The sequence below is a fragment of the Lygodium microphyllum genome, chromosome 5 (genome assembly GCF_053477565.2).
Source record: "Lygodium microphyllum isolate KBCC chromosome 5, Lygodium_microphyllum_v1.1.10, whole genome shotgun sequence".
NCBI lineage: Eukaryota > Viridiplantae > Streptophyta > Polypodiopsida > Schizaeales > Lygodiaceae > Lygodium > Lygodium microphyllum.
The window spans coordinates 31429085-31448888 of record NC_141139.1 but is presented as its reverse complement, the minus strand read 5'-3'; the positions used below and the strand labels follow the sequence as shown (position 1 = coordinate 31448888).

At 41.3% G+C, this 19804-nt stretch overlaps 1 protein-coding gene across 6 annotated transcripts in view; it reads left to right on the top strand.

Moving 5' to 3' along the window:
* The window catches only part of B73 (molybdopterin biosynthesis CNX1 protein / molybdenum cofactor biosynthesis enzyme CNX1 (CNX1)), a 247031-nt gene that overhangs the window by 104278 nt on the left and 122949 nt on the right, over positions 1 to 19804 (top strand). For all 6 annotated transcript variants that reach the window (XR_015690856.1, XR_015690858.1, XR_015690857.1 and 3 more), the window contains exon 4: positions 2028 to 2129. Coding sequence is in view for 2 of the 6 variants with exons in the window: in XM_087677661.1 (XP_087533787.1) it covers positions 2028 to 2129 (102 nt within the window). In the remaining 4 variants the exon portion in view is untranslated. The remainder of the gene's footprint in view (positions 1 to 2027; positions 2130 to 19804) is intronic.

Genomic DNA, 19804 nt, shown 5'->3' with positions numbered 1-19804 from the left:
GCAATTCTGCCTAAGACACCTTGGATATGACTCTCTTTACGAGCCATCTCACCGGTAGATGTTTGAGAGCCTTCAATGCCTAAACCTGTCCAACAATGTCTCTAAAGCTTGTGATCTTGGGAAATGACCACACACCATTCCCTCAGCAGACTACTCATAGAGCTGAGGGGTCTCTTGGGTTGATTCACATGACCTTTGCAAGCAAGTAGGTTGATTCACATTGACCTTTGCGGGCTAGCATCCACTCCTTCCATCAATGACATGTTATACTTTTTTTTAATTATCATGGATGACTTTTCAAGATACATGTGGGTTTATTTCTTTAAAGTATAAATCTGATGCCTTTATATTACTTCTCCACTTGGGTGCATCTAATGCAAAATCAGATTGGTCTTCGTATAGGTCTTACGAGGAGTGACAATGGTGGTGAGTTTGTCTCCCACGAGTTCATTGAGTCCTTATGTGAGCATGACATTTCCCACCAGCTCACCTCCACCAACCCCCCTTCTCAGAATGGAGATGTAGGGCATAGGAACTAGATAATAATGAACATGGCATGCTCTATACGATGATGCAGGTGACAGCTGCTGCAGCAAAATGCAGGCTGGAACAGGTAAACAGTGGCAAAACATAGCCTATCTCAGGTAACATAGGTTGAGGAATCAGCTCAAAGGCTAGTGCATATCCCTCTCATAAAAAACTACATCTCTTTGTTTGTCCCAGGATCAAACAAGGGGTGTGCTTTAGCCTTGTTGGAGTAACCTTCAAGGGGTCAGCTCAAGGCTCAAACATTCCTATTTTATCATTTGGAGTAGGCATGTATGCATGAATCCCAGTAGCTCTAAGGTGGAAAATGAGAGGCTTTTCTGAGCTGTCCAGTCTTTTTCGGCACTGATTGAGACTCTCCAGATCTGTGTTGTCTGCTGCTGTACACATGGGGAGGCTGAGTTAATTCTCATATGTTACTTTGAGGCTGAGTTTCATCTTTTTCATTGACACCCTTGAGGGTGGTTTTCTCCTTGGCTTCCTTAAGCCAAAGAGAAAATGATTAGTGCTTTGCTCTAACTTGCCATCTTCTCTTAGGATCCTGTTTGGGCATTAGAGGGGGTGTTAGGCAGGGCTAAACTAGGCTATATGCAATGTTAATCAATGAATGAATTAGTAGCCAAATTAATTCCTTTGAGAGTAGGTTTCGTTGGGCAGCTGTACACCCACTTACTCTATGAATAATAAAGAGGGCAAGGGTGGAACAAATCTTCATCCTGATTCCTGCATCATTCATCATCACCCTAATTTGCAGCACGAGACTTCATGCTGGCTTCCTGCTGTCATGACATCTCCATCAGCTGCCACACTAACCCTGCTGCTGCCAATACTGGTCTTGCTGATGTCACATCATACCATCAGCTAGCACATCATCATTTACTGCAAATACTCTGCCAGCTATCAAATCACAGCACCTGTTTCCTCCTGCTGCTGCTGCCACATCATTTTTGACAAGGAAGTTTTAATCCCACGTTGCATATATAATGTTGTGTTGCTCCTCCATTTGAGTCCTTCGTTTCCACCCTCCAGCATTGCAAGTTGAGTGTCAATATTGTTGCATTTTTTCAGTTTTCTTTCATGTGAAGGACAAGGGAGGCCAGAGTCCTACATTTGGCATGATATATCTTTGCTGAGGTGTATGGATAATGAATATAATCTGTGCTCTTACAAAATAAGGGTAAATTGTGAAAATGCCCCTATAGTTTGTAGAAATTTGGCATTTTGGGAATTTTGACCAATAAGAGGGCTATATTGGGAATTATTCACCAAATATCAGAGGTATTGTGGTATTTTTTAAAATTCGAGGGATATTTTGGCAATTTTGACAGAAAGTAGAGATAGTTTAGTAAATTTCCCTCAGAAAACTTTACAAACTATAATGTTTTGATCTATCTTTGTGCAAGTGTTTTGACAATATTTATACATCATCTCAGTAGATAATATTGTGAATGATGAGTTGGTTGTCTTGTTTTCAATAATAGGGTTGTGATATAGCTCAGGGTGAAGCTGTCTTGAAGTCTGGTGCTCTCATTGGTGCTGCAGAAATTGGGCTCCTTGCTACAGTAGGCATGACTACAGTACAGGTATGCTACACAAGCATGCCTTATTTTGCTATTTTGAAATCAAGATGTGTTAATTTTGCACAGGGAACTATATTGTCTTTCCTGGCCTCATGTTCCATAATTGTTTTGGGACATCTAATTGTTGTCCCTTATGAGAATGGTCTTTATGTGCATGTTTTTTGCATTATTTGGGTCCTAAATCTCGTATTACTTATATTCAAACCTCAAAGCACAGCTAGTTTTAAAGCTTGTGAAAGGAACCTGAATCTAAATAAGTTTTTAAAAAGAAGTAATGTGCTTGAAGTAGTTTAATTGAATTACTGTTTGCTAGTCCATTTTGTGTAAGGTGCCTCCTATATTCTTATATAAGATTCCAAGGAGCCACATTCCTTTCAAGTGCACTAAATCTAAACTCTCCCTTACTCTCACTGCTTGTCACATTAGGCATAATCTGATTGTGTGGAAGTATGGCATTGGGGAGAAAAATTCATTTTCTCCAAAAGCACATTCATCAGACTTTAAGATTGTGTCCTGATAAGTCATTATACTTGGTATTGTCAAGTGCACACTAGTGTGATTTAGCGAAACATAAAGATAATCTAGGCTCTTGAAACTGGCCTTTAGTGAATGTAAAGGGAAGTAGAAGCATAAAATGGCTGGCCAAGTAGAAGGCAGTCCTCTATATGTGTCACCTCTTTGGGTTGCCTTTGGAGTACTAGAATGAGGTGTTACATGCAGCACAACCCTTTCCACTCCTCAGAGGATGTTATAAGTATGCGAAAAACTTTTGTAGTGAACAAAGGTGGCTAGTCACAACGGATGATTCCGATCGAGCCTTGTCACAACTCTATAGAAACAGAATTTGTATCCTTTTTCATTAATTTGTCTATATAATGATTTATTAAATTTATTTCCTTTGCACTAATTAGATATAAAGAAAAGTGCATTGGAGCTGGCCACTGATGAGTGGTCACAGGTTATGGTGGACCCATGCGGTGGGCTAGAGAAAAGATAGTTCACACTTCCACCTATATGGTCCGATTGGGTGCCTGTGACCAGAACTCACGCATATCAGGGTTAGACTCGCACACAGAAAAGATTGATGCCTTGAAGTGTGGGCTAGATCCACCAGAACAGACAGTTACAATCAACAAGATGGCATGATCATGAAATGCTTGTATAATGTGCATGTGTGGGCTAAAAACTTGAAATACACATTTCTTTGCGTAGGAAAGTCACATGAAGATTCTGATACCGTTTTTGCGATGTACACGGAAAAAGCTTTCATATGACACCCATATTGGGGGGGTCCCTAAATTTTAGGGGATCCCTAAATTTTAGGAGCCTCGAATTAGCCCAAAAAATGCTAGTCCTAAAAAATAGAGATGTCATTCTAAAAATAGTAAGTTCTGTACTCTGACTGTGCTTACTAAATTTGGTTGTTTCTATTCTTGACAGTATTCAACCCAAAAAGGAAGGCCATAGAGAAGAGACAAGTGTCAAGACACTTGTCACACAAGTTTCCAAGTGTCCCACCACTTGTCACATCTCATGACATGTGGCTGGACACTTGTCTTGTGCTACTCCACTTTCCCCTTTTGTACTAGCTCTTCCCTCTCCTATAAATAAGAGATCGTTTTTCTTCATTCAGCATCATTTTTCTTTGCTGTAAACTCATGTACAGCATCCACAGATAGCTAGAAACTGGTCCCATCCATCCCCATCATCATCCCCCACTTCTCCATTATCAAATTCCTCCATATTCCCTCTTCTATCACTGCTGTTTTACAGGACAGCAAGCTTGTAAATTCATTACAGCACCTCCTTCTCAAGCTCTTTCTTCCATTTTAGCAACAAGAAGCAAGCCCTATCCATGTACTACTATTCAATGATGGAGAAAGGCTGATTTCCCCTCTTTCTTCTCTCATACTGTAAAGAAATCAGTTCTTATCATTGCATAATAGATAATGCATATGTGTTTGTACATCTTTGCATGATCTTGTGAGAGAGAGAATTACTTCTTCTCACTCTCAGGTTGATTGTAACTGAGCTCTTCCCTAAGGGACTTGGGTTGAGCAGAAATACATTCCTCCGGGAGGGGGGTTGCCCATCTTCAACCCTCAATCTTGTCTCTATTACTTTTACATTTTCATGGCTGTAATTTTGTGAGTAATTTTCATTTTCAGCTTTAAGTGTTCATTCTCTTTTATATTAAATCTCGAAAACAAGCGAATATCATAATTGTTAAGCATACTACGTTGTTCGGGGCGTTTACAGTGGTATCAGAGCTTTGGCTCGGTCCTCACCCCAACACTGGTAGTGCTTACAATTATAAGTTTGTTTGTTTTCAGCCCTTGTATTGAGTACTTGAGCATATTTTTTTTCTTAAGAGTCTCAATGGATCAGTCGAGTGCTATCCTTCAAGCCATTCAAAGTCTTAGAGAGGAGAATCAGCAAATTCGTGACCAACTTCTCAAACTAGAAAAAGTTGAGAATCCCAAAGAATTTAAGGAAAAAGCCCCATCTGCTTCAAGGAGACAAAGCCATACCAATGAAAGGAGCCGATAAAAAAGTCCAACTACTTCTAAGAGGCAGTCCCATTCTACTTCAAGACAAAGAAAGAGATCGCGTCGAAGCTCATCCTCTTCTTCAAAGTCATTTGGCGCCTACTCTGATGGACCCTCTTCTAGTGACGAAGAGTCACACCCTTCTCGTGGAAGATCTCATCATCGTCAAAGGCGTCGACATTCTTCACCCTCGTCTCCATCTTCATCCCCATCAAGCACTTCATCATCTTCAACCTCAAGATCCGGGCATGGACGAAGGCATAAGAAGAAGAAGAAGAAGACTAAGTCACTATCTCAACTTGAAAAGAAGATCAAGTTCAGTATGTATGATGGTTCCCGAAATCCTAATCTTCTTCTGAAGTTTATTCGTCAATTTCAAATTTTGTATGGTCGTGACAAGTATAAAGAAAAAGAAAAGATTAAGTTTGCAGCTTTACATTTAACCGACTTAGCCCATACTTGGTGGACGGGGTTGGAATATGATCATGCTGTCCCAAAATCATGGCGGTTCTTTGTTCGCATGATACAAAGCCAATTTCTTTCTGTTCATTTCAAAAGAGATGTAAAAATGGAATGGGATCGGCTTTGGCAAAGGAAAAATGAGTCACTTGGTGACTATACCAAGAGATTTTGGGAGCTACTTTTAAAGGTCCAACATTTCAAGAAGATCAGCAGTTCGGAAAAGCTTAGGAAGTTTCAAGGAGGTTTGCATTTTAAACTTCGTACTGCTCTTAATCATTATCATTGTTCTAGTCTCAGGGAACTCATTGACCATGCTGAGACATGGGAAATGGAGCACAATGGCAACAAATCATTCCAAAAGAATGATAAGAAGAGAGTAGTTGATGATGAGGAGTATTCAGCCCCAAATGAAGGACAAAAACAGCGGCAAAAGCAGCCATCAAATCAAAAGAAGATAAAGCCCTATGCACCTCCCAATGCTCCTCAATTTCACTCCAATCTATACCCACAAGCAAAGTAACTTTCCGAAGAAGAAAAGCAACGCTTCATGAAAGAAGGGAAGTGCTTTAAATGTGGACAAATAGGTCACATAGCGAAGCAATGTCCAAACAAGGGACAAAGCAAGGTTTCTGACAACAAGCCTAAGTCGCCAGTGAAAATCAATGCTATTAGTGATGTAGTTGCAAACACAACTCACACTCCAGAGACGCGCAAATGATTAAAAGCTTGGGGATAGTTGCAAGATAAGCAAGCACTATTCTTGATAGATCTTGGGGCGAATGAAAATATCATTTCTTTGCAATTAGCTAAAGAGCTTGGATTAAAGAATGAAGAGATGGACACTCCGATAGAAGTTCACCAAGCTTTAAATGCTGATGAAGGTGACACAGTGAAGACTGTGACACCCTACATTGGCAAGCTCAAGTTTCAAATTCAAGGCTACAGTGACGAAGATACCTTCTGTATCGGAGACCTTGATGGTTGCGATGTGATTCTTGGCATGTCTTGGAATCATAGAGTAGATTTCACCATCTTCTCTCAGAAAAAGAAGGTAGAACTCACCAACAAAGGCAAGAAATACGAGATCCAAGCTGGAGTTTTTGGATGACACCATACCTATGGTAAGCCATATGCAAGTCTCTAGAGCAATTAAGGATTGTGTTCAATGTTGTTTGCTTTATGTCACTGATGTAAAAGATAATATGAATGCTGAAAACCAAGAGCGACTTCAGTTCTTGGAAAAGTATAAAGATTGTTTTTCGGAAGATCTTCCTTATCAGCTTCCCCCAGAAAGGCCAGAAGACCATCATATTGATATTATCCCGGGCAGTTCTCCTCCTAATATAGCACCATACAGTGTGAGCCGTCCTCAACAAGAAGAAATCAGAAAGCAAGTCAAAGACCTACTCAACCGTGGGCTAATTAGGCCAAGTAGCTCACCATTTTGTTCAACGGTTCTTCTTGTTGAAAATAAAGATGGCACATTCAGGATGTGCATTGATTATCGAGCCCTCAACAAAATCACTGTGAAGAATCGGTTTCCTATTCCCAGAATTGACGACATTTTGGATCGTCTAGGAGGCTCAATTTAGCCACATTGATCTAAAGAGTGGTTATCATCAAATTAGAGTAATACCACAAGATGTATACAAAACTGCTTTCCGCACTTCATACGGTCTTTATGAATTCTTGGTGGTTCCTTTCGGATTAACCAATGCACCAGCTACCTTTAATCGAATGATGGAGCGCATCTTTAGAGAGCATTGACAATATGTCGGTACTTTCTTTGATGATATTCTTGTCTTTAGCAAGAATGAAGAGGAGTATCATCAACACTTGAAAATTGTTCTACAATTACTTCAACAAAATCAACTCTTGGTAAATGGTAAAAAGAGTGAATTTTTCATGCATAAAATAAATTACCTTGGGCATGTCATCTCTTTTGAAGGGATTCAGATGGATCCTGAAAAGATCAGGATAATCCAAGAATGGCCTCATCTTCATGATGTACATGAGGTGCGATCTTGGCTTATGCTCTTACTACCGCCGCTTCATCAAGCATTTTGCACATATGGCTTCTCCACTTCATGACCTTACAAAGAAGAAGATCTCTTTCCAATGGAAGGAAAAAGAGAAGGCAGCCTTCACAAGGCTGAAAACAGCTCTTACTTCTGGACATGTTCTTATCATTCCAGAGCTGGTAAAACCATTTGTGATGGAAGCAGATGCTTGCGGTGATTGTATTGGTGCAGTGCTAAATCAAGAAGGCCATGCCGTAGCCTTTGAAAGCCGCTGTCTAAATGATGTGGAGAAAATGTATGACATTTATGAAAAGGAGCTCTTAGCAGTGGTTCATGCTTTAAAGATATGGAAACATTATCGTTTAGGCAATGAATTCCTTATTAAAACTGATCATCAAAGCTTGAAGTATTTCAAGACTCAAAAGCATTTGCAGGAGAAACATGCAAGATGGGAAAATTTCTTGTCTATGTTTCATTTTCAAATAATGTACACTCCAGGGAAACAAAATGTAGTTGCTGATGCACTTTCTAGAGTGCCTCACATTGCAACTATTACAGTGGCTCATCATGAAGATTTTCAAACGATGAAGAATACTTATGATGAAGATACTGATTTTGCAGCAATTTGGTCAAATTTACAGCAAGGAGGTTCTCATCCAGATTATTCCATCAAAGACGGTTACCTTCTCATGAACAATCGCCTTTGTGTCACTCTTCCTGTTCGACAAAAGGTGCTTAAAGAAAGTCATGAACCCCCTTATGCAGGGCATAGAGGGAGGGCAGCCACTCTAAGTGCAATTGAGCGCTACTTTTGTTGACCAACATTACGAAGAGATACACATAACTTCATTGAGGCTTGTCTGGTATGCCAAAAATCCAAGTATGATAGGCAGAAGATTCCAGGATTATTGCAACCTCTTCCAGTGCCCAAAGATCCATGGGAATCTATTACAATGGATTTCATCTCAGGTATTCCAAGAACACCTCAAGGTCATGATATGATTTGGGTCATAATTGATAGATTTAGCAAACAATCACATTTTATTTCATGTCATAAAACATTGAAATCCGCACAAGCTGCAAGACTTTTCATTCAACATATCTTCAGATTACATGGTATGCCTTCTGAGATCATTTCAGATAGAGACTCCAAATTCACAAGTAACTTTTGGCGTGCTTTATTTGAGAATTTGGGAACCACTTTAAAGTTCTCCTCAGCTTTTTATCCTCAAACTGACGGCCAAACAGAGGTGATGAATCTCACTCTTTTGGATATGTTGAAAGTTTATGTTAGTGAATATAAGTCACAATGGGAGAAATATCTTCCATTATTGGAGTTTGCTTACAACAATACAGTGCACTCATCCACAGGGAAAGCTCCAAATGAAATAGTACAAGGTAAAGTGATTCCTTCTCCAATTATTCGCACTAAAGATAAGATTTTTGCTGTTGATGAGTTTGCTTCAGATTTAAAACCCGCAATGGATCAAGTTCGAGCCACTATCAAAGTTGCCCAAGAGCGACAAAAGAAGCAAGCAGATAAACGAAGAAGATCTTTGGCTTTTGAAAAAGGTTAATATGTCTTGCTAAAGTTTGATAAAAGCAGGCTCAAACAAGGTTCTGGTCAAAATTCATCTTTTCCAAAGCTCTCCAGTAGATACTTTGGACCCTTCAAAGTGATAGAGAAAATAAATGAAGTTTCTTATCGACTTGAGCTTCCTGCTCATTGGAAAATACACAATGCTTTTCATGTAAGTTTGCTAAAACCTTATATAGGAGTAGAACCAAAGGAACCCATTACTGAAGATCCCCCAGAAGTTGAAGAAACAGAGCAACTCTTGGAACCTGAAAAGATTTTGTTTCACAAGGATCGAACCACGAGAAGTGGCCTTGTGACACGAAAATTCTTACTAAAATTCAAGGATCTACCCACAACAGATGCACAGTGGGTAGATGAAAAATTCATGAAGGATTACCCAAATATTCTTCAGCCATATCAAGAAGCTTTTCAGCTAAGGACAGCTGAATAAAAGCCAGAGGGCTATCACAACTCTATAGAAACAGAATTTGTATCCTTTTTCATTAATTTGTCTATATAAAGATTTATTAAATTTATTTCCTTTGCACTAATTAGATATAAAGAAAAGTGCATTGGAGCTGGCCACTGATGAGTGGTCACAGGTTATGGTGGACCCACGCGGTGGGTTAGAGAAAAGATAGTTCACACTTCCACCTATATGGCCCGATTGGGTGCCTGTGACCAGAACTCACGCATATCAGGGTTAGACTCGCACACAGAAAAGATGGATGCCTTGAAGTGTGGGCTAGATCCACCAAAACAGACAGTTACAATCAACAAGATGGCATGATCATGAAATGCTTGTATAATGTGCATGTGTGGGCTGAAAGCTTGAAATGCACATTTCTTTGCATAGGAAAGTCACATGAAGATTCTGATACCGTTTTTGCGATGTACACGAAAAAGCTTTCATATGACACCCATATTGGGGGGGTCCCTAAATTTTAGGGGATCCCTAAATTTTAGGAGCCTCGAATTAGCCTAAAAATGCTAGTCCTAAAAAATAGGGATGTCATTCTAAAAATAATAAGTTCTCTACTCTAACAGTGCTTACTAAATTTGGTTGTTTCTATTCTTGACAGTATTCAACCCAAAAAGGAAGGCCATAGAGAAGAGACAAGTGTCAAGACACTTGTCACACAAGTTTCCAAGTGTCCCACCACTTGTCACATCTCATGACATGTGGCTGGACACTTGTCTTGTGCTTCTCCACTTTCCCCTTTTGTACTAGCTCTTCCCTCTCCTATAAATAAGAGCTCGTTTTTCTTCATTCAGCATCATTTTTCTTTGCTGTAAACTCATGTAGAGCACCCACCACAGATAGCCAGAAACTGGCCCCATCCATCCCCATCATCATCCCCACTTCTCCATTATCAAATTCCTCCATATTCCCTCTTCTATCACTGCTGTTTTACAGGACAGCAAGCCTGTAAATTCATTACAGCACCTCCTTCTCAAGCTCTTTCTTCCATTTTAGTAACAATAAGCAAGCCCTATCCATGTACTACTGTTCAACGATGGAGAAAGGCTGATTTCCCCTCTTTCTTCTCTCATACTGTAAAGAAATCAGTTCTTATCATTGCATAATAGATAATGCATGTGTGTTTGTACATCTTTGCATGATCTTGTGATAGTGAGAATTACTTCTTGTCACTCTCAGGTTGATTGTAACTGAGCTCTTCCCTAAGGGACTTGGGTTGAGCAGAAATACATTCCTTCGGGGGGGGGGGTTTTGCCCATCTTCAACCCTCAATCTTGTCTCCATTACTTTTACATTTTCATGGCTGTAATTTTGTGAGTAATTTTCATTTTCAGTTTTAAGTGTTCATTCTCTTTTATATTAAATCTCGAAAACAAGCGAATATCATAATTGTTAAGCATACTACGTTGTTCGGGGCATTTACAAGCCTCCTGGAGCTGAAAGCCAAAGAAACAACACAAAACCCCCGCCTTCCCTCCTTAAAAAAAAAAAAAACCAACAATAACAACTACTTCAAAGCAGTCCACTTTTGATTAACAGAACTAGAAAGGTGGCATGCATAAGATGACTTCTAGTGAGGACCGTACCAAGAATCACTGTTTGTGTGTCATCGAACCAGCCACTTCTATGGAGATAAGGAGTGTCCATGGAGCAAGAAGGCAAATCCTACGAATTCCAAAGCTTTAAACAATATGGAAATTCCAAATAATTTTCTTAGGCTTTAAGCAGAGGGTTGCTTTGTTATGCAAGTAGATGCCTAGGTTGTCAGGCACACAAAATGGTCTTTGGTCCACATGACCTTCTTAATGTCACCGATTTTTATTAGCACCTAGTTTGTTATGGTTTTTGTTGGACAAGGGATGTACTCACAATTATCTTTTTCCTCATTTGGCGGAGATACTTCTAGATCCATGAAGGTTTGGACTTTCACCTTATGAGACTTGACCATGTTGATGCCATCCTTGGATGTTGTGGTTTTATGATATATCATGTTCTCTTTCTTTAGACTATAAAACTCATGTAGTTTCTTTTTAGCTTGATAGTCCTTTCTATGTGGCCAAGGATCATCCACCCTTTGAGCCCACGACTCATATCAACATTGAAGCTTAGCGAATGTATTTTTGATGTAGATATTGTAAATTATGAGTATCTAATTAATACGATGACTAATATTTTCTACGATGTAATTCTCTTTTCCTTAATAATAATGGTGATAGAAATAATTCCATTGTTGATGCTTACCTAGATCCATTATTGCACGAATTTTTTGATGTTTTTCCTTCTAAACTACTCGATGGAATTCTCTAGTCTCTCGGAGCATTAGATCATAGGATAGATATGTAACTTGATAGCCATCTCATCTAGGCAACTTTTTAGATTTGGCCTAAAAGATGAGGATGAAATAAGTAGGCAATTTCACAACTATTTGGGTGGTGGGGCTATTCTAGATGTTGAGACATATGGTGGCTCTTCACTAGTCACTTTTTTGCACTATGTGCACTCACCATCACTGCTGGGTCTCTATCGTCCATTTTTTATGGAGGACAAGGGACTCGTGCATGGTAATACCATCATTCAATACCTATGGTGGCAGGTCCTTAACACTAATGTCCATTCCCCGACATCTTCCTCTTTTTTGGTGACTTATTTGACATGCTTATGGAAACTACTTCTTTAGGAGCATTGGCATCCAACAGATGATTGTTTAGCTGCTAACTTTTTCCAGATGGAATTGTTGGGTGTCAAAGCTGGCTTGGGATGGGAAACATGAGGATGGACCAAATTTTAATTGCATGGCATGTCTAGGCTTGCCTTCTGTTGCTGATGCTACACTAGCGAACGGCAATGTGTTGATGCCTTTCCACGTAGTAGGAGGCTTTTTTAGATCCCTTGCAGATATTGTGACTTATGGGGCCAGATTTTGATGGTATTGCAGCATAGGCAGCTCTTTTCCACCCTTGATTTAGATCATCCTTGGCAAGATTGGGATCTTGCCAGTAGGTTCAATCTTGAAAAGGCTTCAGCTAATTAGGTCTATCACCTCATGATCAAAGATTATCATTGGCTGGTCACCAAAGCTAGTGCTGTTCGGGGCTTGCATAAATCTAAAGCTTGGTGGAAAATGATTGCGATGGAAGGTGGACTGAACAAGATCCTATAAATGTAAGGTCTTTCTTTGGAGAGAGCTAATTGGTAGACTTTCCCTTGCTTTGACTCTCTCAAGGCATCAAATCTGGAACGGCAATTTGTTTTTTGCACTACCAATTGTGGAATCCTCTCATCACAAATTTATTTCCTGCCCTTCAGCTAGGAAAATTTGGACTCTCCTATCTGATATTTGGAGAGGTGTGATTGGGCCATTGTTGTGCCCCTCTGATTGGGTCTTGGCTAAAGAAAAATATCCCACTCTAGCGAAGCCACATATAAAGATACTCTTCTAGTTTCTTAGATTTTGTGGCTATTGGCACAACCGGGTCACTCAAAATGCATTTGTTTTTGACTCAACCTCTAGTGTCTAGGGACATATTGCTAGGCTCAAGGGTCTTCTACATTGGTAGTCAGATCTCATTCAACATGCTAGGCTTCTTCCTAGGGAGGTCTTGGTTCCTTGGCATATGGCAATTTTTTGTGTTTCTTTTCCTTGACTTTTGGGCTCCTCATACGATTTGATCTAATATAACTACTCATTACGGACACACACACACACACACACAGAAAGAAAGAAAGAAAGAAAGAAAGAAAGAAAGAAAGAAAGATATATTAACGTCTACATAAGGCCAATGTGGCCTATGAGACAAAATCCAGAGTACATTCATGTCTAGTGTTATCTCATCAGTAAGGTAAAGATAACATTACAAATAAGTGGGTGGCCTATGAAACAATACTGAAAATAATTATATGATGGGACTATACTAGGGTTGAACTATGTGTAGTGTTATTCCATCAATAGAAAAGAAAAGAAAAGGAAAGGAGAACTAGATCTGATAGAACCATGTACAAAAGTGTGGTGGGGACTATGGGCTGTAGGTGATCTCAAGATCTGCACATGATCTTAGCTATGATGTGGTCCCTAGCTCCTTTACTGATATGCATGGTGGTGAGTCTACGGTGTCTCGTGATAATGGCTCTAATCTGACTATGGTGTGGCCTCCTCGGACGTGGTCCTGGTAGACGGGGTCGTTGTGCCCGACGAAGGAAAGTGGCTGGCGGGGTGGCTCTGTCTCTGCTAGGTTAGTAGTGTCAGTAGGGTCGGCTCTATAGAAGAAGTCTATCACTGCTCTCTATGTGTGTCTCTTTGGGTGAGCTGGCCTCCTATCTCGTAGTCCTGTCTGCTCTCTACCGGCTTTGTGCGCCTTGCAGAAAAGGGGGATGCTTGGGTACTCGTCTGTCTTGCGTCTTTGCATGTTCGTTTGTGCCTCCCTGTTGAGCCCATGGATTGTCAACGGCTTCTCCGTTTTGCATGCCAAGATAGGGTGTTTGTTGGGTTGTGAAACCAGCCTTCCTCCTCAGATAGGGTAGTAAATAACATGATTAAGCACTATTTATAGCAATTAACAAATTCTCAAAACTGAAATGTACACTTTACCATATAATCGTGGACATTGGACACCCTATTAGCCCCAAAACTAGCGCCCCATTTAGTATTTATTTAACTTAATTGAAGAAGAAGTTGATATACAATGGGATTTTCCCAATCCCTTTCCGTATTTCAACTTCCCTTGGTGTCCAAAATGACTAGCAAGTCTTCAATAATATGATTTGCCCCTTGATTCAAGTTGTCAATTGGCCTTCACCTGGTTTGATGGAGATGGAAAATGCCCCAAATTCGTTGATTTTCTGGTCCCTCCACTTGAATTTGGCTAAAAATAGCTTCAGCCCTGTTGAATCCAAGTCTTGGAGCTTCCAATTTTTGGCATACTTTCCAAGGTTGGTGCGAAACCCTAATTTTCTGCTCTGCAGATTAGGGTTTATAGCAGAGAAATCTGAAATTTCTCAACCTCTAGTAATCTCAATGCTACAATCTTTGGAGCAAGGCTATAGAAAGGCTAGGAGATGAGAGGGAATACTGAGGAGAGAGAATATTTAGACTTTCTTCGCGAAGAACTGAAGAAGATTTGTCATTTACTGTTGCTGCACTATCCCGACAGCTTGTAGATGCAAAGAACTGAAGCAAATCAATCATTTACTGCTACTGCCTTGTCGCAACAGCCTGTAGATGCTGTCACCTGCTGTTGATTGGTCTTCTATTGCCCTTGGCTGCCTCAAAAGGTCCTCCAATGGCTGCAAATTAGACCAGCAGTATCTCTTCCCTGTCTTTTGCAGGCTGAATCCACTCAAATGTCTCTCTCTAGCCTCTAAAGACGTTTTTTAGTCTTGCATGGACATTTTGGACAAGTGGTAGACTTTCCAAATGGTTTTTTCAGCATTATCCATAATTAAATATTAATCTTCAGTCTTTAAATATTGAAAATTAATCTAATAATTATTTGAGTGCCGTGAAAAATAATCTGATTGGCCAATAATTAAATTGACTAGGCAACTTCCATTCCCGAGTGCCTCTGTGCCTTTGACGATTAGATTGGCATTAGGTTTTAATAAACATTACTTCTCTAGTGTCACTTATGGCTAAATGAAGGACTTACGTCAACAATGAGCACCATATACCACGAAATACGTGTGCGACATAACTTACAACAGCTTTTGTCTTTGACATCCTGTGATTTCCTTGGGTCTTGAGCTGCTAAATTTACTCTAATCCGAGTTACACCTCACATGTGCAACATTTAGTTAACTGTGTGGATTAAAAATTAATCCACATGTTAAGTAAGGTTTCAAATTTACATGTCTTCATGACAAGTTGCATGGCTCTCTCTGCTCTGAGGCGCTTGATGATGGACTGTGTTACCAACTAGTTGCAAAGTCGTTGGCTATGGATATGGAAGGAGATGCATCGCAGAAGATGTAGTGGAAAAAGCAATGTTGCCGTGCTTTGATATGATGGCATCACTCTAAAGAAATGCTCTAAAAATAGAAAACACAAAACTGAGCGTATGACAAAACCCAAATTCATAGAACACAATTAGGGTTAGGGTAACTCAAAGACAATGAGCACAGAGAATATTGAAGTGAATGTCCATTGAAAATACAATGCTTATGCAGCATACATACTATGCAATGAATGAATACTTAATGTTGAACCCTTGTGTCTCAAGGACCAAGGCAAAGGTAATAAGCTGGAGAGAGTGTTGTATTCCAGACGGATTCTTAAAAATAGTAAGTCAGCCTCTGAGGGTCAGATACTAGCAAATGCAGCTTTGGAAGTTGCATTGGATGCAGGCGGGTAGTAAGGAGAGAGAAAAACTAAAAATGTAGGTGTTTGAGGAGAGAAAAAGTGCAAGATATTGATGTTGACATGGTAGGCTGATGGTAGTGAAAATGTAGGTATGATGAGGTGGTAGTCCATACAGCAGTTGTAAATCACAAACACAATAGTTCAACAGTTTGGTAGTTGTAGACGTTGTGGCTGATCAGCAAATGTAATATAAATCAATGTAGACTGCACAATGTGTCAAAAGATGATGTACCAACAAGATAGTAGGGTTTGTGGGGAGGCACACGGAGTGAACTCGGCAACCATGGAGAAGAGAAGAGAAGAGAGAAGAAAATTTGATAAATGGAATGATGAAGTTTTGAATCATGGAGTGAATGTGATATAAGGGAACAAGGGTGTCATAGCACAAGGAAGATGATGAAGACAGCCATGAACCACGAACCTCAATGTCCTCCTGAAGGGGTGTGAGGGCAGTGGAGAGGCTGGAGAGAAGAGGTGATGGACTGAATGAATTAGCCGTAAGGAATGAGTGAGAGAGTGACCTATAAATAGGCACAGTCAGTCTAGGGTGGTGCCCCTTTTTGGGGCTGCAAACCCTAAATGCAAAACACAGAAACACAAAAACGTAAACTGTGGGTGAAGGGTTTCTCAACATCCCCTCTCAGGCCCAAAAATGTAAACTACGGGTGAAGGGTTTCTCAACACCCCCTCTCAGGCCCAAAAAGGGGAAGAAGAGAAGAGTGAGGTGGAGATGGAATGCTACATGTTGAATAATGCTCATGGAGCAGGTGCCACTTGGATAGTGTCCCTCATGGGAAAATTGTTCACTTGCCCAAGTGCCCTAGTACAAAGATGATGAGAAAACATGCAATATAGAGGAGGAATGTCAGACTTTGTGTGGTGTCGAGAACCATGAGGATATGCTCGTACCTGATCTTAGGAGTTGGCTCTATGCTGACCAGGTGACCATGGCAAGAAGATGAGGAGGAAGAAGATGTAGAGGATCCCTAGGATCCAAGATTTCCACTTGAAAGGTAACTTGGAGTAAAGAACAATAGACATAGTGAACTTGAGAACCCGAAACTCAACCTCGGGAGAAAAGCTACTAGCTCCGTGCATCCATGCAAGAAGGAATATGAAGGCATGGCCACCAAGTCGCAGCTGAACCTTCAAGGCCCCGATCTAGGTAGATCCTCGAGATCCTGGATATTAGTAGATGAGATGACTGTTGGAAGGAAGCCACCCCATCCAAGTGTAGAAGAAGAAGGTAAAACGCCTTCGCTAGGGTGTGCGAAGGATTGAGCTGTGGGTGGGGACCCCCTTTAAAACTGGAGGAATAAGAGACCCCTTTGAAATTGTAGTAGATGTAGATGCCCCCTCGGAGGGCAAAGAAAGATTATCCCCCTCTAGATCCCCCTTTGAGGTAGATAGGGAATCCAAAAATTCATGGATCACGGACTTCAAAATGTTTGAGGATGAAGGAAGTGCCGCTGGTCGTGCCGAAGAAGGTATCTGGGGTGGTGAAGAACTCCCACGGCGGGTGGCCTCTCGAACTTGAGTAGGCGAGGGTGAAGGGTGGGGCTTAGACTAAGCAACGAGTGGGCAACATACGCTTCTTCTCAATGGAGCGGACCGGGAAGCGGAAGAAGAGGAAGGAGTTGAGTAGCCACCATTCTCTCTCGAATGAGCGGACTGACTAGGAGACGGTATTAAACGATCAGTCTCTATTGATGGAGTGGATTGCAAAACCACGGGCCGTGGTAGCCACTGTACCTAAAAATAGGTGGGAGAAGACTGTCGTTGGCATTGCGATAATCTCCACGAGGTCGTAGCGCCAATCGATATTCCATGTGCTTGAAAGGACTTAGTGCACATCGGATGTGTCTTATTACCTTGAGTATAGTACTCTGATAGCCGATGCAGAATGATCTTTGTGGCCCAGAAAGGAGAGGTGGCGCAAGGAGTGCTTGGTGGAAGATACATATACTCTGGGGGGGTGGGGAGCAAAGGTCAAAGTTGGCAAGTATCGGTGGTGTGTTCGGTGATGCCACAGTAGGAGCACCTAGTAGTGTGGTCATCTGTTGGTAAAGAAGCCATGGATACTAGTGTGCCTTGCTGAAGAAGAAAGAGGTCAGCCATGAACCATGAACTGCAATGTCCGCCTCAAGGGCTAGGAGGGTAGTGGAAGGGCTGGAAGTGAGCTGCCAGTGGGAGGAGGATGTGACCAGCAGTAAGAGGTTGCTACTAGTAGAAAAACGCAGGTGAGGAGAGAGAAATACTAAAATCGCAAGTGAGGAGAGAGAAAAACTACAAATGCAAGTGAGGAGAGAGAAAGACAAAACGCAGGCAGCAGGAGAGAAAGAATAAAACCGCAACAAAAACCAGCAGCAGCTGTCAATATGCTGAAATCAGCTCCGAACAGTGTGTGGTAGGTTGGAAATAGGCGCCAGACTGTTGTAGACAGCAATGGCCAGCTTGGACCAGATGTCCTCTGCGTCCAAGGTGTGGGCAGCAAGCTGAAATATCTGAAATCTGCATAAACGAGATTGTTTTGTGAATGGAGAGTGATCGGCAACAGTCAGTCTGCTGTAAACAGCTGCAAACTGTGGGTGGAAGGTTGGAAACAGGAGCCAAATTATAGAGGACAGCAAGGGATAGCTGAGACTGTGATGTCCTCCGTGAAAGGGGTGTGGATAGCAAGCTGAAAACACTTGAAACCTGCAAAAACGAGATTTTGATGCAGTGGAAGAAGAAGAGAAGTGGATGCCGAACCCGCCACGGGACTTTGTTGTCATTGGAGTGGTGGATCTTTGCCGCTATTTGAGCAGATCCAGCTCTGATACCATGTCAAAAGATGACGTACCCAGCGAGAGAGTAGGGTTTGTGGGGAGCAACACAGAGTGAACTCAACAAACATGGAGAAGAGAAGAGAAGAGAGAAGAAACTTTGATGAATGAAATGATGTAGTTCTGAATGAACAAGGGTGCCGTAGCACAAGGAAGATGATGAAGACAACCATGAACCACGAACCACAATGTTCTTTTGAAGGGGTGTGAGGGTAGTGGAGAGGCTGGAGAGAAGAGGCGACAGACTGATTGAATCAGCCGGAAAGAATGAGTGAGAGAGTAGCCTATAAATAGGCACAGTTAGTCTAGGGTGGCGCCCCTTTTTGGGGCTGCAAACCCTAAATGCAAAACATAGAAACACAAAAACGTAAACTACAGGTGAAGGGTTTCTCAACACAATGGAGGTTGGAAATAGGTGCTAGACTGATGTAGACAGCAATGAGCAGCTTTGGATGGGATGCCCTCCACGAATGGGGTGTGGGTAGCGAAGCTAGAGGTTCCGAAACTTGCAAAAACGAGATTAGGGCTGAATGGAGGGTAGACTATCTATTTATAGAAAGTTTTGGGATCTCGTACTGCATACTATTTTATACCACCTTAGGAGTAAGTGGTTTAGGTGGTTCTTCAGCCCTATGCGGGTGTGGGATATTAAGACCAGCTGTAGGCAACATTTTCTCACCAAGAAGTGCTACAAGCTTGTCAATACCCAACCTCATACCCTCGAAACCTGATTTCATATCCTTTATGTCATTTGACAATTGCTGAAAACTGTTTGAATAAATATTGAAAGGTGTGCTAGTTTTGTGGTCAACAAGCCGTCCATTGTCCGAGATTTAAGTGGTAAAGTGTGCATTTCAATTAATGTGAATTAATTACTTGTTATAAATCAGGTTATTACCACCCTATCTGAGGAGAAAGGTTGGTTTCATTGTGCTCTAGAGCATTGTGATCTGTCCTTGCAGTGCGACCCTTCAGCCTCATGTCCTTGTCCTGTGGCCCCTTCAATGTGAATGAATTCTGAATCTCCTACAGCCTGTACCGATGCTTTTGCAGCAGCTGGCAGGGAACTGCCTTTCCTATATTGGTGGCCACTCCCTAGTGCCCAGCCTATTCATTGCCTACTATGCATGCTGGGTATAGGGGCCACATGGCATAAGAAAGAGAAAGGGAAAGAATGAGTTGCTGATAGTTCCTGTTTTTGGATGGTGGTTTAAAGATGGACGATATGAACTAGATTGTTAGAGCCTTGGGTCTAGACATACGTGTGGAAGAAGGTGCAGTGGAAGAAGACATGGTGCCCTGCACCGATGAGATGGCTCCCCCCGTCCCCCCTACTCGGGATGTTCAACCATCTCTGAAACATAGCAAGCATCTCCATAATGAATCTATTGTTGCTCTTAGGGCCCCTA